Source organism: Diplotaxodon limnothrissa, linkage group LG18 (assembly GCF_057381915.1).
Source record: "Diplotaxodon limnothrissa isolate DT_005_m linkage group LG18, D_limnothrissa_male_GT1.1, whole genome shotgun sequence".
Lineage (NCBI taxonomy): Eukaryota > Metazoa > Chordata > Actinopteri > Cichliformes > Cichlidae > Diplotaxodon > Diplotaxodon limnothrissa.
The window spans coordinates 10518630-10541146 of NC_140613.1; the positions used below are offsets into that span (position 1 = coordinate 10518630).

Consider the following 22517-nt stretch of genomic DNA (forward strand, 5'->3'; position numbering starts at 1 on the left):
CCCTCATATCTTGTGCTAAACCTTATCCTAACTCTGTCATCTTCAAATAAATCAAATCAAAGTTTTATCTGACCTCAAACTGCCAAAACAAATCCTAAATCTCATCTTAGTGCTCATTTATAATCCTTACCCAAGTGAAGCCTTTAAAAGAGATTGAGAGGCTACATTGACCTCACTTTGATGATCTAAACTCAAGGTGCTTCTCAAAGATAGAACGGCCCACTATGAGCACACACATATATAACTTTAGTTGCCACATACATTTCAGATGTCATTCAGGGGTGATTTATGTGGAGCTGGAGTAAAGTAAGGAAATGTGGAAGAAAGAAAGAAGCAAGAAGGGAGTAAAACGGGATTAGGGAGTCCAGGAGGGAGGTACATGAGAAGGCCAGTGAAATACAGACTGGCAGTCAGTCAGTCAGGGCCTGCAGCGACTGCTTCACTCGGTCCCACCAGAGTAACGACTGTGTAACTACAATCTGCTAATCCTGCAGGCTGGCAGAGGTCCAAGTAAAAACCAGCAGCACCAGTAATGCAGCCAGTTCTCACACCAGCTGGATCTGCCTGCCAGACTGCATGCTGCTCCTGCGTGACTGCATGACTGACTCTCACTAACCCGAGCTAACCGGCTGTTCAGAGCACCACACGTGGATGATGATGATGATGATGGGGGAACCTGTGTGCATGTTTGTGCTTTTGAGCGTGCAGGAGGACGAATGTGTGTTGAAGTGGAAGAAAAGCAATCACACAGAGGATGTGAAAATGTGGCAGAGCTTTCAGGAGGCACAATTAATCTCAGTGGTTGAATCAAATTTTAAAAAGTAGAGCAACAGTCATTCACACTATCAGGGAGCAGTAAAAGGTCTTTTAGAGGTGCAGATAATTATTTCCATTATGGAATAACGTGGTGATTATTGGAGCTAAATATTTGGTCTTTGCCGGTCCACGTATCCCACACCAGGTGGGGAATGATTACTGCCTCAGGTGGAGGAGTTTAACTATCTTGGAGAAGTATTGTTGTTCATTTCATGTTATTGATCCTTAATAACTGGAAAATTTCAGCAGGGAACTTTGAGTTAGCGTGATGCTGTAGTGTGGTCGGGATATTGTCTGGTGACGGGTTGTGATTAAAGTTTGAAATCAGCAGGTGTGGAGAAAGAAGTGTTTGCCAGATCTCCGCAGCTTGAAGCTTTATTAGTGATTATTTGCATAACACACCTGAATCTCAGTTCAAAAGGTCTCCACACACCATAAAATTGCCCTGTCCACGTACAGATCTGTGATATGAGTTTTAACACGATTTTTATTTTTATTTTTTAACACAAAGTTTTTGCACGCTCGAATTTTAAAGTGACTACAAAAACATATCAATAGCTGCACTGGCGTTATTTTGAGGATTTGGTAATTTCAGAAGAAGCAACATCAATTTGTCAATTGTAGCGTCGGATTTATGGAACCATGAGTGGAGTGCCAAGTTATCAGTTAAAGTTAGAAATGGGATTGAAAATGGCCTTCATTTATAGGACACTTGGTTAACAAACTGCTCCTATAAACTATACAGGTGCAATGCATTGATACTGATACCTGCTGATGGCTTTGAAGCAACATATAAATAAAATATTACAATTTAATTCACCAAACTTCTGTGTCTATGAGCATGGCTCGCAGTGTCAGATAACTACAATAAAACAACAGTTATAGCCAAGAGGTCAGCTACCTGCCTAGTGGGAACCTACTTGCCAGTAAAAACAGCCATGCCTTTAATAATTCAAAATTTAAGCTGTAATAAAATTCAAATGGGTATTTTATTAGAAGGAAATCAACCTTTATAGTTTTCATGAAGGAAAGAATTAACGAAAAATGTTTATTTATGCTCTAAAGTTGTACTTCAGTGTTGTCTTCTTTCAGCCCTGAAGTTTTCCGCTTCTATGACCCACTTGAAGCCAAAAAACTAACAGCTCAAAAAAAACCAAACCCTGTTACTTCAGTTTTCGTCATTAGATTAGAAGAATAACAATGCCATACAGATATCTGACGTTTAAATGACTACTCACTGTTAATGTAAGTAATATAAGGTCTGTTTGTGCAGTTATATTTGCAAGCGAATCGCAGATGAGTGTCTTTGAGTTACTTGATCACGTTGTTGTTTCTCTGACTCTCACATTGGCTTGTGTGTAGAATAAACGGGGATCCCTGACAATGGCAGTCTGAGGAGCTTTGTACAAGATGCTGTCTAATCCGCTGTCTCCCCAGAGAGATTAGCCCCGTCACCAGGGTGGGGAATTAAACCACGGCTGGTGTTGGAGAGACCCTGAAAACAAAGCTGAAGTGAGACCCGAGGGGCTGTGGGGGTGCAGATGCACAATTTTGATGCAGCTGATCAATAAATAAAGTAAACTATGAATCTGTCAGTAATTGTTGTATTTAAAGAAAATGGATTTCTGAGAAACATTGAGGTCTGGTTGTAGGGAAAGATCAGAAGAGGTGTAGTTTCCTTCAAGGGCAAACTGTCATCTTCAGTCATTTTGACATTTAGCTTTTTCCAGTGTCTAAAAAAATCAGTTTGACAAATTAAATTTAGGGACATATTTAAGAAATCTGTCTTTTTTCCGAGGGAAACCCAGACAGTTGGTGCCACAGTTCGATCAAACAATCAGATCTTGTAAAGGCAGCAGGCCAAGGTTACTCAGCCTATAGAGAAAATGTTTTTTTTTTGGAGAACAGCAGCTCGGAGGTCAAAATGGACTGAGACTGTGGAGAGAGCAACGGGAGCAGATAAAGAAACATGTTGATAAAGGGAATCGTACAGCAGTTAGGAAATGAAACAAAACTATAAAGCTCTTTTGAGCAGCAACAGAGAAATGTGTCTCATCTGTGCCCTGCTTGAACTTCTCTGCACGCAAACCTTATAAAATAAAATAAAGTTTCAAATCAAAACAGTATTTTCATTCAAATTTGTCACGGAAAGCAGCAGACACAGACGTCTCTCTGTAACCGTTGCCGCCTGCAGTTTGGTTATGCTCATTTTTGCGCCACCGTTTCTAAGCGGGCGCTCCCTTCCTGTCGCCGAGCCAGCGACTGAGTCAAGGTCCGTTCTTGCTCTGGGCAAAACAGGTTCTCCCTCACACTTTCCATCCGTCTGGCCATGAATGATTCACACTGTCCTTCTGGTCTGTTTAGGATGGCAACAGAGCTTCTGCAGGGAAGAATCTGCTGTATGCCAAGTGAAATGAGAGTGAGTGAGTGTGTGCTGAAAGAGGAGTAGCCAACACTGATTCTGCTCATTGAGCTATTGCACATCTTTGGTGGGCAGGACAAAAAAATCAGTTTCGTTCAATTCAAATGACATGTTCATCCCACCAGTGAACATCCCTCGTGCACCTTTCAATCTCTGCTACGTGATTCGACATGAATATGCGATTGGTTAATTTTAGGTTAATGCAATGGTTTGCAAGCTTTGGTGCTTCAAACCACTAAAGGTTGGATTTTGATCAGCAGTGGATGAGTGGAGCTAACAGACCATCTCACTCAAGCTTGCAATCAGAGTAAAGCAAAAACAGTTTTCCCAAAAAATGAATAAGAGGAAGCAATATGCTTAAAAACTCTTGTTGCAGTCGACTGCAGTGAGTGACTGTGCTGCTGCTTAGCTCGACCCCAGTGCAGTATTTTTCATCAGTGACCTGCAGTGGTTTATATCAGACAATTGGCACTATATAATGTATATATACAATATGTGCCTTTCTGAAGACTAATCTGAATGCTCAAGTTTTCTGAGTTGAATAAAAGGCAGAATCGTCTCAAGGGGCATTTTAGTTTATTCATATAAATCATATATATTGTCTGTTCAATCTGCCGCTCCATTCAACCACAGAAAGAGTGACATGCTAGCCAGATGTTAGCCTTGGATGCAGGCTATTACCAGGACAGTCTCTGACAGTAATTATGTCATGATGTGCAATGTGATCTAAAGTAAACACTTCCTTATTAGATCTAGCTTTGACCTGATGATGCCAATGTTATATAACACATGCAGATAGATTAATGCGCTTCTTTTTTCCAGAGTCTTCTTCACATTAGGGAGTTGGCATACACATTAGCAAACGCCATCATCATGATTGTCTATATAAACACTGGCATCGTGATTTATGGAAATATCAATAGAGCTGCAGAGATCCTCCCTAATAGCCTTCTTATGTCTTTATCACTCTGCTTTAATGTTGGCATGTTTTAAAAATTTCTTTCCTTTTGTGCAGCAGTGAAGAAGTTTGTTTCTGATGAGGCGTTTCTTCTGTTTTGCTCTTTTACAGACTGCACTGAGGCGACGAGGTAGCAGGGAAACATTTAAAGACAAAAAATCCACAAGTCAGGTAAATAAGAAAAAGATGTCAGTGTTACTCACTCTGCAGAAAGAGAATAAGGCACTTTTTTCAACCCTTTACAGGCGTGGATTAGCAGATTTAAAGAGAAAAGCAGCTTTGATAAAATTAAAGAAAAAAACACATCCTGAAGGTGGAAACAAAGAAATCACAACAAGAGGAAAGAAAATAGAAAAATAAGTGTGAAGTCAAAAGTTTAAAATGAGAAACCGTAAGTGAAGATAACAGGAAAACAACCAGGCTGCAACATTTAAGCTGAGCCTTCGGCAGAACATTTACTGTAGCCCACTTACTGCTTTTATCCAGTTCAATAAATGTACTGTTGCCTTCTGGGCTAAATTATGTATCACAGTGATTTCCAACCTTTTTTTCAGTCTGTGTTTAGTCATTTTGGTACATTTTGTAGTCATACGTCCATTTGAAGGCAGTAAAAGTTACAAAAACCGCAATAGAATAGAATAAGATAAAATAGAATAACATACTATACAACACGAATAAAAATAAAATGCTCTGTTATAATAGGAAAAAATTGCTCTTGGACTGGATTGGAACTTTTATTGGATGTTTTTAGACAATAACAAAAGTATGAGACAACAGCAGCTTTACTGTCATTTTTATTTCATTAGGAGGACAGTGCGGACCTCAGGTGCCAGCTGCAGTTTGCCAAAGAGGAGTCCGGCCTCATGAGGAAAAAGATGGCCAAGCTCGGCCGTGAAAAGGATGAACTTGAGCAGGAGCTGCAAAAGTACAAATCAGTTTACGGGGACGTGGACAGTCCCCTTCCCCTGGCGGAGTGCTCTGGCGGCGGCCCTCACACCACTCGAGAAGCCGAGCTACGATTGCGTCTCAAGCTGGTGGAGGAGGAGGCTAACATTCTGGGCAGAAAGATTGTGGAGCTGGAGGTGGAGAACCGCAGCTTAAGAGCGGAGAATGAAGACATTCGCTGTCAGTATGAAAGAGACTGCTTTGGGCGCGAGCCTTTCTCCAGCATGCCCTCGTCTCCATATGGCGGCGATGCGCTGGAGTCGGCCAGTGAGCTTCGTCGCCATCTCCAGTTTGTCGAGGAGGAGGCTGAGCTGTTGCGCCGCTCCATCTCAGAGATTGAGGACCACAATAGGCAGCTTACGTCTGAACTCAATCGCTTCAAATTTGGTCCAAGCAGCACCTCTGGGGCCGTTGGTGAAGAAGGCAGTGAGGGGGTACTGTTTAAACCCGGGAACGGGGGCACGGGTAATGGCTCCAGTAGTGGGATGTTGATGGAGGAGCTTAAATCAGCCAGGATGCAGATCAACGAGCTGAGCGGAAAGGTGATGAAGCTGCAATATGAGAACCGTGTCCTCATGTCTAATGTCCAGCGCTGTGACCTGGCTGCACACTTGGGCCTGCGAACCGGCAGCCCTCGAGACAGCGATGCGGAGAGTGATGCGGGCCGGCGAGAAGCTGCGGAGGATGAGGAAGCAGGGCGACTTCTCCTCCTCCAACCGAAGAGAGAAGGACCTATTGGAGGTGAGAGTGACTCTGAAGATCTGTTTGAGAAAACAGCGACCACCTCGGGGTTTGGAAGCATCAAACCATCAGATGGCAGCGAGCTCAGTGCCACTGAACTGGCCAATCGTAGAAGGGAAGAGCGGGAGTCATTCGCTAATGTGAAGCGAGAGGCAGAAAGGCTCGGGAAGACAGTGGACCGTTTGATCACGGACACTGACAGCCTGATCTTTGAGGGCAGGCTCCTGGTGACGACAGGAGAGAGCCTCGAAGGCGGGGCAGCCTCTGGATCCAAACCAGACACTCAAGTCCTGGACACCATTAACACCCGCATGAAGGCTTTCCGCACTGAGCTGCACATCTTTATGGAGAAGCTGGACCACATAGGGGAGGGGCTGAGAGAAAGGACAGATGATCTGTCACCCATGCCAAACCTCACAGAGTCCAGCAGCTTCCTGTCCACCGTCACCTCCATGTCTCGTGACTCTCCCATTGGCACGTTTGGCAGAGACCTGGTGACCGACTTCCAGGTAAGTTCAATGGATAGCCTTCTTCTGACCTTTTCAATGCCTTTCTGTACTGTAAGGTGACATGTTTTGGTACACAGAGATGTTCTTTTCACTTTTGTTTGTCCAAAAAGAAAAATGTCTCGTGTTCTATAAAAATTGTGAATAAGAACATCAATTAGCATTAAATCTCCTGATTATTCCAGACAATCTTAAGCTTATGAGAAGCAGATATCAAGGCTTCGTTAACTTGAAAAGCAGTAGGAAACATTAAATTGTCCAAAAAATGACTTTAACTAGCAGGCAAAATTAAGATGGGTACGAGTATACCTAGTGGTATATTGTAAATGTGAGAATTCATTTAGGTTTGAGTTAAATGTCCCTAAGTGTGCATTCATTAGTACACATTTATGGCCAAAATAAACTAAATGAGAGTCCAAGTCAGCAGAAAAAGCATCTCTAATTAAAGGTGCAGCTCTAATTGGCGGCTCATCTTTAGCAGGACACACACTGCACAGCCGTGCCTGTCAAAAGGAATCTCATTAAAGAAAAACGGCGTGAAGGATGGGTTCGGACTTTTTCATTGTCTATCTTCATATAATGCTCGTATGTTGAGTTATGAGAGTGAAGGCCCAATATAATCTTTCAACTCCAATGTAAGAAATGAGGGGTAAAATGTAGGAAAAGTCCCTGTTCTGTGTAAAAATCTGCTTATGAAACTGCGCATGAAAACTTTGGGGAGTTCTGCTGCCGCTGTGGCTGCTTCATATTCTCGGCTCAAGGCTAAATGAGCTGCCACCAGCGTACCACACAGGATGGGTCGTAGAGAAGACACTTTTACATTCACTATCTTGGGTGCATAAGTATGTTCATACTGACAAGTGAGACTGCATGAAGTGCTCTAAAAGTACGTGGCTAGTACTCATGACCGGCATAAAGCTTTGTGTGGAACTCTCGCGTTGGTCGCCACGGTTGCATATTTGGAAAAAGAGAGAATCTTCAAATATTTATCAGACAAACCGAGGACATGTGGGGTTTCAGAAAGGAGATGACAGTGCCAGCTAGTCATTGTTTAATATTTGTGTGTCAAATTGTTTCCTTCACCATAGAAGAATTTAATATTAATTCTTATGTGAAGCTCGACAAGTTGCAAACATTCACAAGACATGACGCTAGACGACAGTTGTGGTCAGAGTTCTCTCTTGTCATTTCCAGTAAGTGCAGAACTTTGTTAAACCCTGTCAACATTCATACAGTGCATCACGTGTCTGCCTAGTAAACTATGCACAGTGTATATATAGTTTATATACTAACTAGGGGAACTATAGTGTCCAATTTGGGGAAACAGTGTCTCTCTCTAATTGCATTAAAGTACTATTTGAGTACTTTTAACTGGTTGAAAAAATGTCTTACGAAGACCCAGTACAGACTAAATTTGATAACGTTGATTCCTGAAGCTTTTTGCATAGAGTGAGTAATGGATGTTATATTTTTGTAGTGTGGTTTGGGTTAGTGCAGGTTTAAAATGGTAGTAAACGGGAGGTAGGGAAAGCAAAAGCCTTCATCTGCTATCTTTGGGTATTTATCTTGTTGATTTTCAGTATCATTGAATCCTCCGGCCTGTTTACATTTAGTTTTGAAATATGTCTTGGAAGGTCAGATCATAAGTGGGCAGTGGTTAGTACCAGTGTAGATGTAGATGAGACGCTTTGTGATATGATAGCTTTTGTGTTTTGGCTAGGCCACAAATCTATTGGCGTATTAATTCTAATGCGTCCTTCAACATTTTCCAAGGCAGAAATTAGGTTCCCCGCTAATTTCAATAGTTGGAACAGTTCGTTTAGCATTTTATTTTCTATGCTAGGACTTGCAACACAAATTGGGCACCTGATTGGTGTACAGGGACCTTTAACCTCTAGTGCCAGTATTCACAAAGTGTAGGCCAATGACAGCCTTTGCTTGGTGCATCAAGATAGGAAATAATGAGCTTCGTGTCATACTACACCAATTCAAAACAAGATTAAGAGAATTTGAACTGTTCTGTTTTATATGTCATAGCACTCTAATCCTTGGTACCTGAATACAGTTGATGTAAATAAATGCCATAGGTAATGAATAAAAAATATAAAACTGTAAAAGAATTGTAATTACAACCATAAACCACCACTCTGGAATGATTTGTTACAAGTAGAGTGAGGGGAGTTTTCGCAAATGTTAGGCAAATATGTAAACCACTACACTGCAGCTCTTGGCTCCCTAAATTGGACCTCCGTCCTTGACAACCTGTTTATGACTTGGACAGTAATAAAACACCTGAGAGGCACATGATAAACAAATGCCCAAGATGGATTTTAAAACAAAGTGTAAACAGGCTCTCTGATTCTTTAGATTAAACACGAGATATCAAAAGTTACCTAAGAGACAATGAGCTTGTTGCAGACAGACGTTTGGCAGTTAAATGCTTTGAAGCATCTCAACTGGTCAACCAGCAACAAGGAAACTGAGCTAAGGGTTAGATAAACTGGAAAAGATCCGAACCGTAAGCTTTAAAGGAAGATTGAGATTGAGGGCCTTAATAAACCTCCAGGGCTTTAGTAACACACAGCGTCAGGCCCCACACTCACCCCAGCTCGACCACACTGGCACCACCGCCACCCCTCCCCAGACCCACTGCCACCACCATTGCTTCCTGCTGCTGCTGTTGCTGCTGCTTTCACATCTGCATCTTCATGCACATCCTCATAGCCAGAAGCCCTGCCTGCCTGCCTGCCTCCCTCTCCATGCACTCACTGTCTGCAGCTGCCCTGCTTTCAGTCAGCCAAGGCCAAAGGAGAGTGGCTGGCTTAAGAGGGTGCTTGAAAGGGTGCTTGGTGTGAATGGAGTAAGTACTAAAGGAGTTTAGCAGCTTCTTCCACTTGGCCCGACTTTCTTGACACTACAAATTGCCGCATGAAGTTCAGTTGGTATTTTTCTCTTTATAGCTCCGCTGCACGATACTATCATTACTGTGACTCATTATGACACAAAAATGGTGTAGCTGTTATGTTTGCACAACATATCATCACGCATACACAGACACACGTGGGATTGGATACTCCATGGTGTTGTCAAGGAGACGAACCATAAAAATGTGTGCACTCACTAAAATAACCTGTGCTAGACCAAAAAAAGAGTCTGAAACGTTGTTGCATGGCAGTGTGAGTTGCCTGTGGAAGAACCTCACTGGCTGGCATCCTGCTTTCTGTCCTTGTTTTATCGCGTCCTTGTTTTATAGTGTAAATCAACATGTCAACATACAGTGTACTCTACCAAAGCAGGTTCATTATTCCTGTGCTGCATGATCAGGCCGACATCTTGGATGTCATTTCTAATTAGCCAGACTGTCGTATGGAATAAAACAATCAGCTCTTTAAACATCTCTCCCTTGAAGAACCCAGTGTGCTTTGTAGAGATAATAGAGTGAAGCTGCCTCCATACTCATTCTGTCCAAGGACTTGTTTCTGCTTTGCTCCTCTGCCTGTAGGATTCACTTGTTAGTCTGGGTGAAGCTGGGTGGGTTAGTTAAAGCTAACCGCTGAACTAACAACCTTGACTTGTTCCAAAAAAAGAAAAGAAAAAAGCCTTCAAGCACTGAGAGCTGCTGAAGGTGGATTAAGCTTGAGAATGTAATTAATGTAGTTAATGTGTGTGTAATAAATTTAAATATGAAGCTCTTTATAAAAGTGCATTCAGAAAGGAGTAAAAATAGGCATTTTCATGTAATTATTTTGTAATTTTTTTGTAATTCTACCTGAAAATTATCATTAAAACGTCTCTTTATGACTAAGTATGTTGTGTCAATAAGAAGCATATTTAATGAATTATACAATTTAAGACGTGTTCTCAATTAAAACATTCATATGTATAAATTCACCCTTAAAAACACTGATTTTTTTTCCTACATTTAAACTAACCATCTCGGTATTTTCTCATTCTCAGATTTCTCTCAGTTATAATTATGACAATTTATCTATTTGAAAATATTTTTATTAACGTGATTTCCAAATTCCAAAAATGGCTCGGCAGTACTGAAATTTTGTAATAACATTGTGATAATGAAACCTCAATTATATTGAGAGCAAAACACTTAAAATGAAAAATGCAGGTTTTGTGATTATGGGAGTTTTATGATATTAAAATGTTATAATAAAAACAACAGCTTAGTTTGAATATATTCTTGTAATAATGACAAAAACCTCATATACTTATTTATGAGGTTCTGAAGAAGTTGTTCTTAACTTAGAAGATAGTTTCTGAATGATTCTCAAACACTCATGGAAAATATTGTCAACATTGCAAGATATAGAAAGAAAAACTATAAGAAATTAGAGCACATCCTGCATTAGGATCGCAACAGCTGTAACACCAATTATATCTCACACTGCAGCCATTTAAAATATTAAATGTTAAATATTCTCTAAACTTATTTGATATATAGAATAAAATGCATTAAAAGAGAGAGACTCTGTGACAGAGGCGTAAAGAGGGAAAAGGACCATGGGCCCCCTGGTGCCCCTTATTCAGTAATCATAAGATGGATCCCATCTATCTTTTGACCCCAGCTACCTATTTATTAAACTTTTGGGAACAACAATTTACAATGTTGCTGCATTTTTGCATTGACAAAACCCAAACAGACAAACACACATGACAAAATTCCCAAAGCTGCATTCGGGGGATTTCCTGCTAAAGTTTCGTTGGCAACGCTAAATTTTCGAAAGACGACACAGACTCACAAGGTGGAAACAATAAAAGTCGCTCTGTTGTAGCATATAAACTTACCATTGTTTTTTTTTTCTTTGATAAATACCTTACCTCTTTGGTATGATGACTTAACTGCTTGCTAGTAGCAATATTACACTCAAAGAAATGTGTGAGCACTGCTACAAAGGAGGCAACTAGCATGTTGCTTCAAAAGCTTGACCGAAGCCTCCAATGACTTCAGTGTATTTTCAATGCTGTACTGTCTGAAAACAATGTGCATCATACAGGCTCAAGATGCAACTTCCCTTTAGTTTACTGCTTCTACGACACACACGGCTGTGCACGGGCATGTGTTGAAAACCTTTAGCGTGCTAGCTCTGCAGTTTGGCGCGGTATCTCTCAGCTGTTGGTTTGGACTCATGTATCCCTCATTGCATGCGCTTCATAACAAGTGTTTTGCATTCTTTTCCTCCCCGATTCCCTCTCTTTGTTCCTCTTTGTGTTCCCGCCAGATGTTTCAGCCCATGATTTTGTTCATCCTCATTCTCGTTCTCTTCTCATCTCTCTCATACGCCGTCATCTTTAAGTTGGTCTTCCTCTTTGCGCTCTTCTTCGTACTGTAGTCCGTTTGTTCTTCTCCACATCGTGTAGTCTGTTAGTCGATTATTACCCCCCCCCCCCCCCCCCCTCGGCTTATCTTCTTTACCCATTTTCTGTTTTTGTTTTTCTCTGCCCGCTTTCTCGTCCCCCTCACACTGTTTGGTGTCTTCTGTCTTTGTTGTCCACAACCCACCTCACACATCTTTCCCTCTCCAATACCACCATCACCACCACCACCTGCACCCCGTATCCCGCACCTGTCACCCATCTCCCTAATCCCTTACACCCACCATCCACACGACCCCCCACCCCCTTTCCCCTCCCTTCCCTCTCCTTCCCTCTCCCCACCCCACGACACTCACAGTCCGGTCAGAGGGATGAGCTGGAGTGGCGTCTAGGACAGGAGCGAGGCGTGGAGCCCCAGAGCCAGGGTGGGGGCCAGGCCCAGAGCAGGGGAGCCACTGGACTCACTAGGTACCACAGGCCCCTGGCTTTAAAAGTAGAGGTCAGTGCCTCCTCCATCTCCCTTCTGCTAAGTCTGAACCATAAATCTGGACAGTTTTTCTTTTTCTTTTTTTTTTTGACCTGAACACTGTTTTTATATTACTCCATTGCCAACTGATTCAAATGCTCCGCAGGGTGAATAACTGTCAAGTGCAGCTCTGCAGGATGAATGTAAACTCCAAACAGCAACTCCAAAACTAACTCAAACATTTAGATCTCAACATATTGATATGTGCAAAGCTTTGAGACATCCTATTTACATATTTTATTTCCTCTCCTGAGAGTTGCAGCTCTCTATCTCCAGATTTTTCTAGCGCTAACCTGACACAGGTATTTAAGATACAATGAGTGCGGAGCTTACCTTTGAAATGGAAGTGATCTGTGCATGCCAGCTGATGATATCTGTTCTGTTACACCTGTGACATTGTTTGGTGATAGTCAGGGGTTTACAGTTTGGAGTTGATTTTTGGAGTTGACTCAAGTTGAACACTTGTACAGGTACAGGTCAAATGTAACGTTCGATTTCACAGATTACTTATAAATTAAAGAAAAAAAGCATAAGTTATGTTGATCCCTAACAAAGGCATCTTACATTACATCCAAATACACTCCAAATTTGGCTGATTGTAAATGACAGTGGGTTAAATTTGAACTGTCCAGAAGGCCTCTAAGTCCAGCATGTCTAGTGACACTCCAGCCACGGTCACTTCTTGATGAACACGATGTCACTTCATCCACTCGCTCTACTTCCACACTAAAATCCACTCCCACGGCTACTGATGTTCAATTTATTTTATTTCTCCTTTGGTTTCACATTTTCGTCTTTCTTTGAAAATTTGTATCACCCCTAGAAGTAGGTTTGATTACCGATAAAAGTTCAAAGGAGCTTGAAAACATTTTGCTCATTCATTGCAGCAGATTTGCTGATCCTGTATGCATCTGCGGGTGGGCGGGCAGTTTGTTGCTCTTTTAAACAGCAGCCGTGTACAACTGCAGTACATTAGGATGACTTGTTAGGCCTGTGTGTGTATTTAGTGTATTATAGCTGAATTTGCAGGCAGTGCACTCTGCAACGATGCCCTCTGGCTCTGGTTCATCACTACCAGTATTACTTTCGTGATTCAGCATATTTAATGTATGTAAAAGTGCAGCTGACACAGGGGAACCACAATACCCACACCCCTCCCCTCACACACACAGAAGATCAAAGACCTGAGCGCTACCAGCACACATCATCTCAGATCTGGTAGCTCGTTCGGTGACTCGGCTGATTAATAAACTGGCTGTGTAATCGCAGGACACCGTGATTCATAATCGCTGCCTCATGTTTGTGCTCATAGAGAAATTGCCGGTTGTTATGTAATGCAGAGCACTGGCAGCAGCGACAGCGATGTGACACACAACTATTACAGTTACAGTTATAGCACATTCGTGTGGATTTCTTTTTATCCCCGCGCTCTCTGCTGCAGTATAATCTGCGAGGTGCAGTGAATGAATGGGGAAAGCAGCTTGGATATGGCAGGATTAGCAGTGCACTGTTGGCCTGTGTGATTTGCATTTGACATTGGGCTGACAGGGAGGCGATCCAGGGTCAGTACACGCTGAACAGCTCAACTCGCTGTTGGAGGGTACAGTATAGTCCCAGCAAAGGATAGAGAAGAGAAATCGCATTATAAATTGCTGGAATTTCCAAATTGTCAGTCTGCAGTTTGGGGTATTTTTAGAGGGAAAGATGCGGATGTCTTATGAAAGAGCTGAAGACCGAAGACAAATCATCACATTCAAAACCATAAACATGGACATATCATTTCCCTAAGAGCATTTTTATCTCACTTGTAGTTAAACAAATTTTGCCAATTCCTTTTGCAGTTGGCATGTAATATTTTAGCTTTAATTTTTTTAGCACCACATTTTTTTCCAGCATTTTAATTATTTTAATGCACTTTATCACTTGGTAATTTTTGCAAGTTAGTTAATATTTAATTGGATATTAACTCATTTTCATATTTAAAGATGCGCTTTCAGAAAACTTTTACACAAAAGAATCAGTTCAACTGCAAATTCTCCATTTATTAGTGCATTAACAATTTTCGCATGTTTAGAAAGATTTATTTTGGAGATAGAAATCATTCTACACCTGCCCGATTAGACGTGAAGCAACTCTTTGGTAATTCACAAAAAAATGAAAAAGTCCAGTGCTTGAAATTTGATCATAAAGCTTTGATGCTGCTAAATAAAGAAACAGTCCAGCCTGAAATGAGCAGCATTAAATCCTAATCATTTCTCGAGATGCTGCTGAAGAAGCTTTAATGGGGTTTTTGCTTGCACAAAACTCGGATCTCATTTGAGGGTTTTTTTTTTCCCCCTCATCTTCCTTGGCGAGTTTTTATTTTGCAGTGGATTGAAAATTATAAATATGATCAAGTAGAATAATCTCGCCCACAAATCCCTGTTTGACTTTCAATTATAGCTTCAAGACCGATCGTGAGACATCGGTATGTGTGTAAATTTATCCAGGGATATGGTTAAATAATTGTTTGCTGTGCTGTTGTGGGTTCAGCTCCGGGACACGCCTGCTTCTGACATCCAGTTTCGTCTGGATCACGAGCGAAGGATGAGGGCGACAACGGAGGAACGGGAGGCCGTCGCTTCTCTGCCTCAGGTACGGTTATTCAGTCTGAACGCCTTCAGAGAATGAGCGCAGGAGCAGCGGCATCACTCTTTGCTGGGTTTTCTATCTTTGCTGGCTGAGCAGAATTTTAAGTGCACGACACCATCTGATGGGAAAGAAAGTTTCAGTATTTTTATTGATTGATTGAATAGTTTTAGACCAACACTGATGTGATACAGTCTTCAGTATGCGTTATCAATGAAACTGCTCTTCATTTGATTCAAGTTTGAGTTTAATTCTACTTAGCTTTGCAACAAAATTTGTTTTTGTTCATAATTTTGTCTTTTTTTCTTATGTTTTGTATTCTTGGTACTTTATGATTCATCCCCAACTGTCTCTTGGGTAATTTGATTCCAAATCATCAAATTTCTGACCATTTTCTGCTCAACTGTCACCAATTTACATATAAACTTCATGGTCCAGAGTTTGATGATATGTACTGATTGGTGTGAAATTTTGGCTTTATATATCAGATACTTTTTAAGATATAGTTTTTGAAAAATTTCCAACACACACACACAGATCTCAAAAACTATTGAACATAAAAACTTGAAGTTTTCACTGGCCTCTTTATTACCATCAAAATGAATCAGGATCCATAATCTGGCACATAATACATTTTCTTTTAAAAACAAGTTTGTGAATTGGCTGGTTAAAATGTGAAAAATTATTCCGATTTTTCAGTGCTGTAAAGCATTCTTGCAAAGCCTCATATTTGACGACACACTAAAGAAAAACTTCACACTGGAAAAGACGACTAGTGACAGTTTCTCAGGTGTATTTTACAATACCATAAAATAAAACATACGTTTTAGCATGCTGGAGTACAAAAACAAAGATATTAGTGGAAGGTCGAATCCAAATAAACAAAGATTTTATATGTATGTATGTATTTGATCTGTTTTGTTTATTTCACTATATGAATGGAGGTTTTTTTGCAGCAGGATGATGAGCGTTTACGTCTGGAGGCCCAGCGTGAGGGTCTGGAGCTGCAGGGCCTTCAGACTCACGAGGTGCCCTGGGCTCAGGAGAGAGCCATGCTGCAACAAGAGGTCCGCCTCTATAGACGCAACATCATCATCATCTACATGAAGCTCAGGTGGATCCTTATGCACTGGAGGCTCGGACGCAAGGAAGACTCTGGAGACGACGCGGTGCACCCAGAGGTGAGTCCGACAGGGGTTTTGTGGACTTACTTTTTACTTAAGCTTTTATCGATGAAATGATTCTCTTCATTTTTTGAGCGCTTTGACTCTTCATTGCACCAGAAACCAGACACAAGTGATGATGAAGCAAAGAAATAATTGTTAAAAAAAAATAATAATTAGGGAATGAAAGGGAAAGGATCAAAGAGTTAAAGCAGGGAAAAAAAGTTTTTCTTCTTTTTTTTAACTTTTGCCCCGCAGCCAGCTGAGTCTGATGAATTTTTCAGTATTTTTCGCTTCACTCTCTTGTGGGGGACTTTGCACAGAATCCAGAAACAGTTGTTGGTTTTACCTTTTGCATCATCCATGAAGATGATCTGGTGCACAGAAGTCAGCATTTTGGATTCATTCCATTACTCTCATCATCCAGTGAGAATTAAAGGTAACCGTGGATATACTGAATAATAAATAAAGTTCCAGGAAGCTGTAGTTCAGTGCAGATATGCTGTCGGAGTAACCCAAATCTCTTAAAAATGCTGCAGATAAGGTGGGTTGTGGTTTAAGTCAATCATTAGGAACAACACGAGGAAAACGACAACAAACAAGTGACTCATCCTGATTCACTTCCAGCCCCGTGCCTCTTACTGGTGTGTACGTCCCACCTGCGATGGTTAATTGGTTGGCCGGCTGATTGAGCGACTCCATTAGTTGCTCACCTTGTTGATTCAGCGGTCGATGTTTTCCTTGTTATCTTCTCCTGCCCCTGGTTGATTAAACTCCTAATTTATAAGATTCATGTGTTTAGTTTTGTTTTTCTTAGATGAATACACTCACTGGATTACTCTATGCACCGCAGCCAGCAGCGATAACTTCTTTTCCTTTAATTTTCTCCTGATGGACAATTTATTTTCTTTCTTCGAATGAGCTGTTTTTGCATAATTCTGTGCTGCTGTTTCTAAATCCCTCGTTTTTTCTATCCTGACTCATCGAAGCCTAATTTGTGTACAGATGGTGGAGCAGCGAGTTACCAGCAGGTTTCTTTCTGTGTGTTTACATCGTCCTTATCTTACCTTGACCTTAAATCTTAATTAAACTTGATTTTTTTATATCCTTTAATCATCATAATACCCTCAAAGAGCTTTACAGTCCTTAGATTCAGAAACCGTAAAGCAAATTGATGCTTCTCACCTTTAAAAAACAAAAAAAGGTTGAAAAAAGAAAGAGCTGCTGAACTTATTTTCGTGTTTAGTCTGCAAAGGCTCAAGGCTGCTGAGACCATGTGTTTGAGATTGCGCTGGCTTTGTTGTTAGAATAACTTCAGTTTATTGACGCTAAACATGATCGGAGAGGAAAACTCTCCAATCACGTGGAGAGAATAATTAATCTACTCAAATTCAAGTAACTTCATTTATTCACAATTCTGTATTGAGAACATCTCATTTGCACATTGTCCTGTGTCAGGACACTTGAAACAAAAGCCATCCTAGTAAGAATAATAAATACACTCAAATTTACACCACCAATAGAAGATGGTGTAGTTGTGAATAAGTTTACTTTACTTTGAGCAAGTTTTACACAACTGTAAATCCTGGATGGGGTCAGCCTTCAATCAGAACATCCACCTGCAGGCTGGATAAGCCAAGGAATGAGTGTCCTCTAGCAAGACGGTGAACCTCAGATTGCCCTGATTGGTGAATGCAGGGTGTAGTGTGAACCATAAAAGGTTTAAATAGCATTAAAGAGCATTAAATATAATTTAAAAAGCATTAATATGGTATAAGTATAACACATGAAGAAATCAAATGAGTCAGCTTCAGTTGCTTCTGCTGTGTTTTTTCTGTCAGAGTGTCGAGAAACATTTGAAATATTTTGGATTTCTTTTGCTTGTTTCTTTTGGGTTTTTTGAGGATCTTCTGATTGATGCACTCCATAGACCTCAATGAATGATTTTTGCCTCTAGGCTGTTTCCCTGGAACAGAAAGCATAAAGAGCACTGAGCTCCTCTAACTGACAGGGAAGGCCATACTACACTTCTGTACAAGTCACACTGAGAAGGCTGTGATATGTAACGTCTAAAGCACAAAGCAGCAAGCACTCTATCCGCCTCTTAATCGTGCAGGGGCATTGTCATTTTAAGTGTGTACAGTCCAATGCCTCAAATACGGAAAGATCTGTAAGTGCACGCTGTTCCTTCTGCAAATGTTCTCCATGATTCCCTTCACTGCTGACCTCGGTCAGACGTATGTCTTTGCTGACATGCATGCAACGATATAGGACGAGCATTACACCACGCTCGATCATTTGTTTTGCTTTCTATCTGTTGCATCAAATTTATTAGAGTTACAGCCGAGACTTTTTGGAACAAGTTCAATAACATCGGTATCTGCGGCGTTACAAAGCTCCCATTTATTAAAAATGCCTTTTTTCCTTTTTTCGTTGGAGTTTTGCCTCACTGTCACCTGGTGATAAGGAGACGGCGACTTATTGTGTTTCAAAATTCTCCCAAGTGTCTCTTATCCTTGGAGCCCAGAGATTTTCATTTGAGGGCTTAGAGTTGTGGAGCTTTGACTGACTGAATTTCGAGGATGTTTTTCAGGTGGAAAATTAAGGAATTAAATGGGTGAAGGAGCAGATTATCCAGCTGTCAAAAAAGGGAAAAAATAATAATAATTTTTGCATAACTTAAGTGTGAGTTCATTTCCTCCAAAATAACCCAGACTGAATACGTGTGTGGTTTAAACTCACGGGTATGGATTTTGAGCAGGACTTGTTGTTCGTATTAGATAGCTCAGATGTGTTGGTGAAAGACTTGGGTGTGTCACTAGCTTCTGTCTGTTGCATGCTGGGAAAGGCTCAGCGATTGTGAGCCTGAAACAGAATGTGTTGGTACACAACAAAAAAACCCACAAACTAAGCGCACGAATGAAAACATGGCTTTTTGTTGCTCTATCATCTGTTCCAGTTTGAGAAGTTGGAGGGCTTCCCAGAGTTGGGAGTGATCATGGAGCAGGCGGAGGGGGAGTCAGACCGAGACGACAGACTGTGTTTACCACAGACTCCAGGGGACGTCCCCGACACCACACCCATCATCCCTCTGCCGTCACCTGACCGTCACCTGCAGCATCAAAGACAGGTACAGCGCCTCTTACAGCAGCTCCACTGTCACACACGCTTTATGAAATGTAAAAAGGCAAACACCGTTTTAGAGACACCTGTTCAGCTGCTCATTAACACGATTAGTTGATTAGCCAATCATATGGCAGCGACTTGGTCTTTCGTGTCATGTAGGCATGGTCAAGACAACCTGGTTTAGAAATCGACGAGTCTCGACTTCTGCTGCAACATTCAGATGGTGGAGTCAGAATTTACTGTAAACATGATGAAACCATCCTGGCTTGTATGAATAGATCAGGTTGCAAGTAGGGCTGTAAGGGTGTGGGGAATTTCTTTTGGCACACTTTGGACCCCAAAGTACCAACTGACCGTCATTTACCTGCCAGAGTTGACCTGAGTATCATGTCCATCCCTTCATGACCACAGTGTGCCCTGATCTCTATCCAGTTAGAGCCTCTTCCCATCTTGAATCCGACACTCATTGCAAATTCTCCCAAACTGAGCCCCAATAATGTTTTAATTTATTGCCATTTTAATCCGTGTGGATAAGATCGTCTTTTTCTGTTGCACGTTTAGGGCAAAGATCTGAAATTGAGTCATTCGTCCGGTGGAGTCTTTCTGGGCACTTTAAAGAGCAAAAGCTTGTTAATGCTCCCTCACATAATGACTCTCACTTACTGTGTTCAAAAGCATGAATTTGGCAACCTTATGAGTATAATATGAGCACAGCGTGCGTCAGAAATGTAATAAACTTGGATAGGATGTCAAGTTTGAGGCACGATGACTGTACGATGGTATTACTGAATGAAAAAAGGGCTTTGGCTGCAGTTCTACTACTATTTGTTTCAAGCTCCATCATCCTTAGTGCAGTTATGATAACACGGTTTCTTTGTTCTTTCTTCAGCACAGTTTTCTGGATGAATGAATTTATATTTTCAGAATGACCGTGAGCTCTAACACAAACAAAAAGGTTCAAAGCTGTGTTTAGTAAAACAGAGTGGAATACAGTAAGATGTAATGGAGACTTCAGTAACTGTAAAAAGAAAACACATCAAAAGTTATACCCTTTTTTTTTTTTACTCTTTCATTGTGTGCAAATGAGTGTTTGGCAGATATTCATTGGAGCTGCTTGGCACAGTATGCAGATGGGAATTTTGACCTACATAACTGGTTAGAGACGGTAATTATTTTGGGTAAACCCAGTTTTATGCTTCTTGTTTATGCAAACATCAGGAGACAAAAGGAGCTTCCTTTTTTTGAGTTTCTAGATCTTTCATGTGATGAAATCTCCTTTCAGTACCTCAGCTGACCCCCCTTAAAGTAAAGAAAGCAGCTAGACATTTTGGGTCGAATGCATTATTAAGCAGCACTAAGTGCTCTACTTTGTCGTGTTTTGATTTTTCCCAGCATCTCAAAAATGGTGTGTACAATGATCTGACATTGTAGCTTCAGTATATGAACAAGCGTGCATAGTAGGTTAACGTGAGGGCAGAAATTCAAATTCAAATTCAAATTTTTATTTGTCACGTACACAGTCATACACAGTACGATATGTAGTGAAATGCTTGGACAACTGCTCGTGACCTAAAGAAAACAAAAAAGGAAAAGGCTATGAATAAGATAGGAAATAAATATGAAAAATTAAAAAGGGTAAATTTAACTAGGAAGGAATAAAATATAAATTAAGGTTAAAAATGAAATAACTGTACAACACAAATTAGAATGAAGGGTAAATTTAACTGGGAAGAATAAGATAAAATATATAAATTAAAGTTGAAAATAAAATAACTGTACAACAAAATACACAATATAGAACTATATAAGAATGTATGAAGAAATCTAAATATAAATAAATATATACACAATAACAGCAGCTGTACAAGTATTAACCGGAAATGAGAATATAGTGACCAGTGTTGTGCAAAACCAAAGTCCAGAAAGTCCAGTGTGTGTGTAAGAACCATATGTGTGGGTCAGTACTGTGTGGTGGTGTGATTGAGAGACCGTATCGCCTGCGGGAAGAAGCTCCTCCTCAGTCTCTCTGTGTTGGTCTTCAGGGAGCGGAATCGCTTTCCTGACCTCAGCAGAGAGAACAGTCTGTTGTTGGGATGGCTGAGGTCCTTCACGATCTTCCTGGCCTTGGTCCAGCACCGCCTGCTGTAGATTGAGTGCAGGTCAGGGAGCTCGGAGCGGATGGTGCGCTCAGCTGACCGCACAACCCTCTCTAGAGCTCGTCTGTCCTGCATGGTGCTGTTCCCGAACCAGGTTAAGATGTTTCCCGCCAGGATGCTCTCTATGGTGCACGAGTAAAAGTTCCTGAGCACCTTGGAGGGCAGTTGGAAGTCTCTCAAGCGTCTGAGGTGGTAGAGACGCTGTCGGGCCTTTTTCACCACAGTGTTGATGTGACAGGACCATGACAGGTCCTGCGTGATGTGAACTCCGAGGTATTTGAAGCTGTCCACTCTCTCCACTGGGCACTCGTTGATGACGGGGGTCTGGTAGTTCCTCTCCTGCTTAGTGCTGAAGTCCACTATCAGCTCCTTTGTCTTACTGACGTTTAGAAGGAGGTTGTTCCTCTGGCACCAGTTCTCCAGATTCCTAATCTCCTTCAGGTAGGCCGTCTCGTTGTTATCAGAGATCAGGCCCACCACGACGGTGTCGTCAGCAAACTTGATGATGGTGGTGGAGCTGGTAGTGGCCACACAGTCATATGTGTACAAAGAGTACAGCAGGGGGCTCAGAACACACCCCTGGGGGGCTCCAGTGCTGAGAGTGGTGGAGGCTGAGACATGTCCGCCCATCCTTACTGCCTGTGGTCTGCCAGTTAGGAAGTTGGAGATCCACTGACACATAGATGAGCTGAGTCCCAGATGCTCCAGCTTGGTGGTGAGTGTGGAGGGAATTATGGTGTTAAATGCAGAGCTGTAGTCTATGAAGAGCATTTTAACATAATTCCCCCTTCTAGTGTCCAAGTGAGTGAGTGATGTGTGGAGGAGATGAGAGATGGCATCGTCTGTGGAACGATTTGGACGGTAAGCGAACTGTAGTGGGTCCAGTGTGTCTGGTAGTGAAGAAATGATGAAGTCTCTGACCAGGCGTTCAAAGCACTTCATCACTACTGAGGTGAGGGCTACAGGGCGGTAGTCATTGAGAGAAGCAGGGTGGGGTTTCTTCGGGACAGGAACAATGATGGACTCTTTGAAGCATGTGGGGATCACCGACTGAGATAAAGAGATGTTGAATATCTCAGTGAACACAGGAGCTAGCTGGTATGCGCAGTCTCTTAGGATACGACCTGGGATGCCGTCTGGTCCTGCTGCTTTCCTGGTGTTCACTCTCTTGAAGGCTCTCCTTACTTCATGCTCGGAGATGA

General features: G+C 41.6%; 1 protein-coding gene across 1 annotated transcript in view; it reads left to right on the forward strand.

Annotated features, from left to right (window-relative positions):
- mtcl1 (microtubule crosslinking factor 1) overlaps nucleotides 1–22517 on the forward strand; it is an 84535-nt gene that overhangs the window by 38937 nt on the left and 23081 nt on the right. Inside the window, exons 4-9 of the mRNA XM_085377221.1 lie at nucleotides 4308–4367; nucleotides 5003–6391; nucleotides 12075–12215; nucleotides 14775–14876; nucleotides 15827–16051; nucleotides 18993–19163. Coding sequence (XP_085233347.1) covers nucleotides 4308–4367; nucleotides 5003–6391; nucleotides 12075–12215; nucleotides 14775–14876; nucleotides 15827–16051; nucleotides 18993–19163 — 2088 coding nt within the window. The remainder of the gene's footprint in view (nucleotides 1–4307; nucleotides 4368–5002; nucleotides 6392–12074; nucleotides 12216–14774; nucleotides 14877–15826; nucleotides 16052–18992; nucleotides 19164–22517) is intronic.